The sequence below is a fragment of the Telmatherina bonti genome (genome assembly GCF_933228915.1).
Source record: "Telmatherina bonti genome assembly, chromosome: 4".
In the NCBI taxonomy this organism is placed as follows: domain Eukaryota; kingdom Metazoa; phylum Chordata; class Actinopteri; order Atheriniformes; family Telmatherinidae; genus Telmatherina; species Telmatherina bonti.
This window is the reverse complement of record NC_136622.1, coordinates 33,846,816-33,855,858: the sequence shown is the minus strand read 5'-3', so window position 1 is coordinate 33,855,858 and position 9,043 is coordinate 33,846,816. Positions and strand designations below refer to the sequence as shown.

The window sequence follows — 9,043 nt, the reverse complement described above, 5'->3', positions numbered from 1 at the left end:
TTTAAGAGCTTTCTCTGTGTCAGAGAGGTTGTTTATGGTACATAGAGTATACTTCAAGTTTTAAAATATGCAAATGCAAAACTAAAACAAGAAACAAGTCAGAAAAGACAAATAACTGTGGAATCAAGGTATAAACTGTCACGGTGAGGTGGAAGTGTGGACCTAAATGCAGGAACAGAGAGGAAGGAGCCAGAACAGATACAAGACCAAGATTTTTTTCCTCAAAAAATAAACTGAATGCAAGACAGGATGGAGACGTAACAGGACCACAAGAAGCAAATACAACACAATGAACCAGCAAGTGGGAAAAGAACCCAAAGGGTAAAAATATAGAGAAACAGAATAAGACACAGGTGTATTAAATAATAATTGAGTCCAGGTGAGCTTAATGAACAGGAAGTAAAACAGGAAACAAGACATGAGAGAACTAAACAAGGAAAACTACGAAATGAAACAGGAAACTGGAACTGAAAAGACAAAACAAACTCCACATCATGACAATAAACAGTAAATTAAGCAAATAAGGTAATAAAATGACCATAACACACCATAATATATCATTAATTACTATACTACTATATCATTTTATATATCATATAGGGCAGAAGTTGTGTTGCTGCGAACTTCCCACTGAATAGAGAAACTGCACTTCCTAAACCTGAGCTTTAACAGTCATTTATTGGTTTTGCGTCATATCTTCACTTTGCAGGGCTGGTCCAAGCTTTTTTGGGGCCCCAAGAAGAGTTTGGCCTTCTCTGGGTCCCCCGCAGACCACCTCTGCACCCCTGATGTTTAACTTATACTGTTGCTTGATCATTTCATACACTGATTTTTGGTTGGCTTTTATCACACTGGTGTCACTATCGTTATGATTTTTAATATTTAATATTTGCCCTGAAGTACAAACAACTATAACTTAAAAACACAACAATAAAATACAACTTATTTTTTAAAAAAAAACAGTAACATTAAAAAAAATAAAAAAATTCAAATGAAAAAAATGTTTCAGATTTTAAAAAGTGAAAACTCAAATTAAAAGCACAAACAACAAATAAAATTGACAATTAAATAAAACACAAAAATCCAGTTAACGATTTCTCTCACTGGTACCTATCTCTTCCAGTAGGTTAATGTTGTGTTTTTTAATTTGTTGTGTTTTTAAGTTGGTAGTTGTGGTTTGCACTTCAACACCATCGTACCTTAAACATCAGCAGACAATCACATTTAGACTAATCAAGTTAACCAATTTAATAAGTTTTGTTTTTAATATTTTTAGACGGGATGCAAAAGTTTGCAAAAAAAAAAAAAAAGAATCTTCCACTACAATCTTCCAGATTGAACCTTTTGCAAACTTCTTATGCTTGTAAACCTTAAATATTCAACAGCTCAAAAAACTGTGTATGCATCATAAAATAAAGGCAGCAAGGATGAAATTTTCATGGTTGTCCATAATTAAAATAGTATAAAATCCAGGTTTTTGCGTGTATTACCAATTATATATACAAATTATTCAATGACATTTTTGTTTTCTTTTGTTTTTTTGTTTTTGTTTTTTTTTTTTTTTCCAAAATATCTTTACATTTCAAACCCAAACAGCAGCTAAGTTCACTTCTGTCTTGGACCGGTACTGTAAATCTAATTTTTAAAGAAGTTTTAGTTTATATTTAAAAAAGTAAAACACATTTAAAGAAGAAAGTTTTCATTACTTGTTGCCAAACAGGGAATTAGAGGACATAAATAAGGCAACTTGGCAACACTTACAGCAGCATACTATATGTCATTTGACAAAAGGTGTGATATTTCGGCTCGCCGTTACTCTGAAGTAACCCAAGAAACTGGATTAAACGCTAAACAATATGTAAGATGATTGAGCCCTTTACGAGCCAAACTGCTTGTAATTAGTTTGGAAGTGTTGCTGTCAGAGCTCCTTGATGCCGCCATTGTGTTTGTGCCAGATTCCAGCATCACAGAGCTCCTTTGTGTCCTGGGATCATTTCCATGTGCTTTCTTTCAGCCCGGATAATTCACAGAACAGACCATCTGATACGGTTTGCAATTCCTGGATCGTCTAATGAAATTCTGTGTACACACTTTTACACACAGGGAAGTTAAGTCTGGGTCATTCTGAGCTACTGGACTCGTGCAGCTTCCTTACGAAAAGCCACATCAGGATACAAAGTTTAGACCGTAACCTGCGAATTGTCTCGGCGTCTTCATCAATTCTGGTCTTTTTTTTCCGAGGTTATGTAACGTATGTTCTCTGCAGAGGTGAATACAAAGAAGAAAACATGCTCACCCAATATCACAGTGGGCTGCTGTGATTACCCAGAATCTATTTATCAAGAAGCCCCCGCAGATGTGCTGCCGGCCCGTTGTCTGTATCGACACAATATACTTGATAGAATGAGGAACTGGTGCGTAGCCTCCCACTATGCGTTCCTGTGGAACGTACTGACCTGCAACACACACACACACACACAGATACAATGAAGATTAACTGAACAGATTTATAGAAAGAAACACAGTTTTACCTTTATCACTGCAGTTGCAGAATCAGTGGGAGCAATACAAGTCATAAAAACAACAACAGAGGACTTGACTGCTCCGACGCCTCTGGCTCAGCAGATCAATGACAAACAATCTCGTCTCTGAGGCGCATCGATTCCCAGAGAGAATGAATCTCCCCATCATTATCGTTCCAGCGTTAACATGGAGTTTGGAAGTGACACAGAGGATTTCTGCTCTTTAGGTACTTTTCTGTATGAAGTGGTGGAAAGTAAACATTAAAACGTAAGTAAAGCAACTGAGCGAATTAAAAAGGGTTGTGTGTGCTTTGCCATCCATGGATGTGTTACAGATTTAAGGTTTTAGGGTTGCGTAGCAGTTACTAGGCAAGGATTTATGTTTTATTTTTGATCTGCCACTTTAGAAACGTATTCCAAGTCAATCCTCCACCACAACAAAACATTATAAGCAACATTTCTAATTACCTCTATGATTACCAGATATATCAGCTAAATCACACTTCACACATTTGTTTGTGGTTGCTATACGCCACGATTTAACTCTTTAGGCACCAATGATTTAAAGGTTTTTAAGGCATGGTGTGACATATGAAGAAACAATGTTGAAAATGATTCATCTCATATTGTGGCATCGGAGGTTGGCAGCCGTATAGGATGACTTATCACCATGAAGTAATACTTTAGTTAATTGTGAAATGAAGTCTAAAGGCACATTTATGCTCTCTTCCCTGTGTAAATGTGATGTCAGTTCATAAGTTGCTGCCCTCACACGCTCGCCAGTTCATCCACTAGTGGGCAGTGCACACTAGCGGTAATGCACCACTACACAAAGTTTTTTCATATTCTCTTTAACTCGTGTTTGTTTTTTGTTTTTTTTTCGTCTTCTTCCTGTTTCTCTTCTTTTTTGGTGTGCTTCTTTTCTGGTTGCATGTCGGCTATACAACTTCCGGTGGTATTGCTCTATTTTCTAGCTAAATTATTATTATTATTATTATTAAACCAACGCAGGAGACAAACAAAACTGTCCGTCCTTATGCAAATCGATCGATCTTCCATGTAGAGCATAAATGGGCCTCAAAACCAGGTGCGTGGGGTGGGGGGACGTTGTTGACAGCAGTCTGCTGCTGATAACGGGAACAGTCGATTGCCGATGGTCAATTCACATCTGCCATCTAGTGGTGAAAAGTGGTAACAGGTTTAAGTTCTCCAGCCTGGTGTTTGTCGCAGTTTTGCAACTTTGGTGGCAAAAAAGTATAAACATATTGTAACTGCTGACTGTCTTGTTTTAATAATCACCACCTTCTTAAACTAATGTTCTTGTTTTCGGTACTTTAAATACAAAAACAGATTACTTTTTCCTAGGAATGGAGCATTTAAGGGCACTCTAAAAGGTTTATTTGTCTCATGTCTAACCATGTATTCATGACTCCAACAGCAAAGCGGAAAAGTGTGGCGTAACGAGGGAATGACGTAGACCCAAGTGTTGGGGGCTTGGTTTTCTGCCATCTCTGACCACCTCATAAGTATAGTTACTTACTGGTCAGGAGGGGGAGAGGTGGGGAAAGTGTTTTAACATAATTAGTTTGTAACTTTGTAATAGCTTCACATATCCCTGTTTCATAACCAGACCATGTGGTTTTGTTCCAATCTGAGTCTTTGATGCTGCTGCCAATCATTTCAGTTCAGTCTGATGTAACGCAAATTATTAAACAATAAAAAAAAAAACTTTAACTATGAAAAATGAAAAGGTTGTATAAAAAAGTTCAAGAATTTAGAAAATTATCAAATAAAAGTAAAAATTGAATCAAACTTTTATCTTTGTTTTTCAACTTCTGTTAAAGTTGTTGTAGCTGCAATGCTGCCAGCAGCTGCAAACAGCTGAGATCAGGGAAGAGACAGTGAACACAACGCCAGACCAGCCCAGAAACAATGCAAAACACTCCTGCTTGCTGACTATTAAGGCTAAGAGAGGTACGTTATTTCTGCAGGTAAGAACACAAAGATTGAAATGGACTGAATTAGCCTGGTTTTTTTTTATAGTTTTCTGCTGTTATGAGTATTTATTATCATTTATTATCATTCCAGACTCTATGACAAGTCATCGGATCCACTTACATTTAAGTCACATATTCACAGTTTTTATCTCAGCTCGACTAAAGTTTCTTTGTTTTCTGTTGTTTATTTATCCTGCTAAAACGCTCAGAAGAGATTTTCATCATATTACACTCAGGAAAAACAACTTCTCTTGGCATTTTCTGCACCGAAGGCTCCGTTTGAGCAGGAACAGGTTCGACAGTTGCTTATTTTCCCTTATGGTGCAATCTGCCCTTGGCGCGCCATCTTGTTTTTGTCAAACTAACACAATAATTAATTTGTTTTGTCCAATGACATGTAAAATTATGGAATCATTTTAGTTAAAAATGTATCTTAAAACATAAATTGAGGGAAATGTGGGGTTGTTTAGCAATGTTATTATCAGAAAAGTCAAAATCATAACTAAACTTTTTACTGTTACCTATGATTAACAGAGTGATATGACACTATCATAGCCAATATTCACAAGACAGTCTTTTTTTGAACAGCACCAAAGATTTTTCTAAATAAAATGCACATATCAGCCAGCTGTGTTATAACCACTGTCTGTATCATGTTTTCTATAAATATTTTAATATTAGTAAGTATGTGTGATAGGCCCACTATGTGATTTTACTTGAATAAGGCTTAAGATCTTTAGCTGAATGTTATGTTTATGTTTTTATTAATGTCAACACGACCAGACAACACACCAGTTATAGTTTCTTTTTTATTCTTTTATTTAGTTTTATCGTGGGAATCCTGCTTATTCCAGTTCAGTTTTCATTGTATTCAATGTCAAATTGTTTGCCTTTGTCTTTTTCTTCTTCCTCTGCTTGTGTTTTTATTGGCGGTTGGCAAACCTTTTCGTCTAATCGCCTCCCATGTGGCATTTGGAGAGGTGGGTGTGAGAGAGTTTGTTTCTCCCTGATGATGGGCTGGGAGAATGGCTCTGAGAGTACAGCTCTTCAGCCAGACCCCTCTCAGTTTTTAACTTTGCTTTAGTCAATTCTTAGCTGGTATCAAATGTCAAACAAGCTTGTATTTAAAAGAAAATAATAACTTTGATAACAAAATACTCATAAAAGTTTGGGATGTTCATCTTTTCTTTCGATGAAAGAAAGTAGTGTGTTGTTGTATATACCCACCACTGTTTTTAGCTGTTTTAATTCTACTGACACGTCCTGCTTTCATGATATTATATCAGTTTTGAATCAACTTTTTATTTTTTCCGTCCATTTAACCTTAAAGTTGAACATCCAAAACTTTTTGGTGACTGTCTCTTGTTTCCTGGCCCTGTGATGGACTGGCGACCGGTCTAGGGTGTAGCTGCCTCTTATCCAGTGATAGCTGGGATTGCTGGGACACCTTTTTGTGTGAAGTATTCCTGTTTATATGTATTAAAATCATAGGAATTCAACAAGGCCCCTCGACTGATTGGAAAACAAGGTAAATATTTACAACATGAAACTTACAAAGCTGGAAGTGCATTCAGGACACTTGCCTTCATGACTCCATCCATCCATCCATGTATCCATTTATCCATCCATCTATCCATCCATGTATCCATCCATCCATGTATGTATCCATCCATCCATCCATCCTTGTATGTATGTATGTATCCATCCATCCATCCAATCATGTATGTATCCATCCATTCATCTATCCATGTATGTATGTATCCATCCATCTGTGTATCATCCATCCATCCATCCATTTATGTATCCATCCGTCCATTCATATATGTATCTATCATCCATCCATCCATCCATCCATCCATCCATCCATCCATCCATCCATCCATATGTGTATCCATCCATCCATCCATGTATGTATACATTCATCCATTCATATATGTATCCATCCATGTATGCATGTATCCATCCATCTGTGTATCCATCCATCCATGTATGTATCCATCCATCCATCCATCCATGTGTGTATCCATCCATCCATCCATGTATGTATACATCCATCCATTCATATATGTATCCATCCATGTATGCATGTATCCATCCATCTGTGTATCCATCCATCCATGTATGTATCCATCCATCCATCCATCCATGTGTGTATCCATCCATCCATCCATGTATGTATACATCCATCCATTCATATATGTATCCATCCATGTATGCATGTATCCATCCATCTGTGTATCCATCCATCCATGTATGTATCCATCCATTCATCTATCCATGTATGTATCCATCCATTCATCTATCCATGTATGTATACACCCATCTATCCATGTATGTATGCATCCATCCATCTGTGTATCCATCCATCCATCCATATGTATATCCATCCAACCATCCATATATATATATATCCATCCATCCATCCATTTATGTATCCATCTGTCCATTCATATATGTATCTATCCATCCATCCATGTATGTATACATCCATCCATCCATGTATGTATGTATCCATCCATCGGTGTATCCATCCATCCATGTATGTATCCATCCACCCATGTATGTATGTGTCCATCCATCTGTGTATCCATCCATCCATCCATATGTATATCCATCCATCCATCTGTATATATATCCATCCATCCATCCATTCATGTATGTATCCATCCATCCATCCATCCATGTATGTATACATCCATCCATCCAAATATGTATCCATCCATCTGTGTATCCATCCATCCATCCATCAATCCATGTATGTCTCCATCCATCCATCCATCCATGTATGTATCCATCCATCCATCCACGTTTTTATCCCCGCAGCGACTTGGAGCTGATCTCGATCACCATAGGCTGTGAGGCATCTCACACCTCAGACAGGTTTCCAGTCTCAAACCACATCGACACATCGTTAATACTTAATGAAGAAACCAAAGTTGTAGATCACAGTGACTGAGAGCGAATTCAGCCGCAGAAATTGCCGTCAAGGATGAAACTATACCTCATTACCGTCCCAGATATTGATCTCAAGCTATAATGAGCAGCAGCGGTGCGTGTCAAGAGCAAAATGGTAACTCTATACATTACACACAGCATGGATTGGATGTCTGAGATTAACACATACACACAGGCATAAAGAGCATTATGTAAGACCCTGGAGCTTTTACTTTATACACAGTAGAGACCCATTGTTAATCCATCTCTAAATGGAAATGAAGTCCTAACATGTCAAGTCAAAGTAATCCCTCTTTGTTTCTTTTTGTGTTCATAGCTTTAAAAGACTGAATTATGTGTGGAAAATGAAAGCTTGAGAAAGTAACTTTTCTTGTTAAGTTACCCTGAAAGGTCTCATGAGACGTTAATCAGAGTTTTCCCTGCTGTGTTTTCATTTATGTAACATAATTTCTCAGAAAAAGAAAAACAGGGTGTTGGTCATGTCTGCCTATTGTTATCTGGCTTGTTAAGCTTCATCTATTGTGGCTCTGGGTTTCAAGTTGTTTTAGTTAATACTATCACTTTTTATTCTCGAAAGCTCACCATATACATGCTATTTACTACTTTCACAATAATAATAAAGTCTAGAGTAACACTTTCAGCTTGAATTGGATATATATTTACAGTACACAGCCCCATATTATGAAGGCTCACTCTGGAAAGTTTTAGACAACAAATAAAGTGTTAATTCTACTCTTTCTCCTCTTTTATTTTCAAATCAAACTCATGTCATCCTCAAGTTTCCTTCTACTCTGCTTGATTTAAAGGGGTGAGATGTTAAATTACTCCGAGATGGAAAAGCCACATTGTTTTCTCTGAGGGCCATCTGCACTGCAAAAAGTGCTAAAAACAAGATGTTTTAAAAAATTCACAGAGTTTCTAAAAATATTAAAAGTAAACTCACTTTATAAGCTCAAACTGGGGATTTGTTGTGTGTCATGATGCTGGAAATCATACTAGAGCATCTCAACTTTCCTCCTGTTTTAATTTAACTCAAAACAGTTTCATTACACTGTAAAAAAAAATGTGAATGAAAAGAATTTACTTACATCTTACAGCCAGGACTTCCAACAGTACACAAAGTATTAAAAATGGCAGATCCATGGTGAGACAAAGGGAAGAGCAGTCTACCCTCAGAGAGACAGAGTTAACCTGTGCGCTACCTGCCTTATTTTAAGGGGAAGGCATCTCACCAGAACTCTCGGGTTTCCTATAGTTTCTATTTCCGTTTCCATGGTCACGTCCTTGTCTTAAGCCAATATATAATTGAAGCCTCTTCAGTGCACGGCTCTCTTGTCCCTCCACTTGTATGACCTGTTCCAGCTGTCCTCTACGTGTCCATTGTTTACATAACCACCCTGTTTTATTTTTGGCCAATTTACCGTCACAGGAACGGAGAAGGCTGCACCGTGCCCATTGTGCTGCTGTAAACCTGCAGGTCATGGCTGTATATTAACTTTGATGTATTATTTAACAGCTACTTTGGTCTTATAGCCATGTCAGGTATCTGCAGTATTTGACATCCTGTGT

At 37.3% G+C, this 9,043-nt stretch overlaps 1 protein-coding gene across 1 annotated transcript in view; it reads right to left on the bottom strand.

The window, feature by feature from the left end:
• LOC306754767 (trypsin-3) overlaps positions 1-8,617 on the bottom strand; it is a gene marked incomplete at its 5' end in the record, with an annotated part of 14,629 nt that extends 6,012 nt beyond the window's left edge. Inside the window, 2 exons of the mRNA XM_079238849.1 lie at positions 2,297-2,456; positions 8,563-8,617. Coding sequence (XP_079094975.1) covers positions 2,297-2,456; positions 8,563-8,617 — 215 coding nt within the window. The remainder of the gene's footprint in view (positions 1-2,296; positions 2,457-8,562) is intronic.
• Positions 8,618-9,043: the final 426 nt, after the last annotated feature.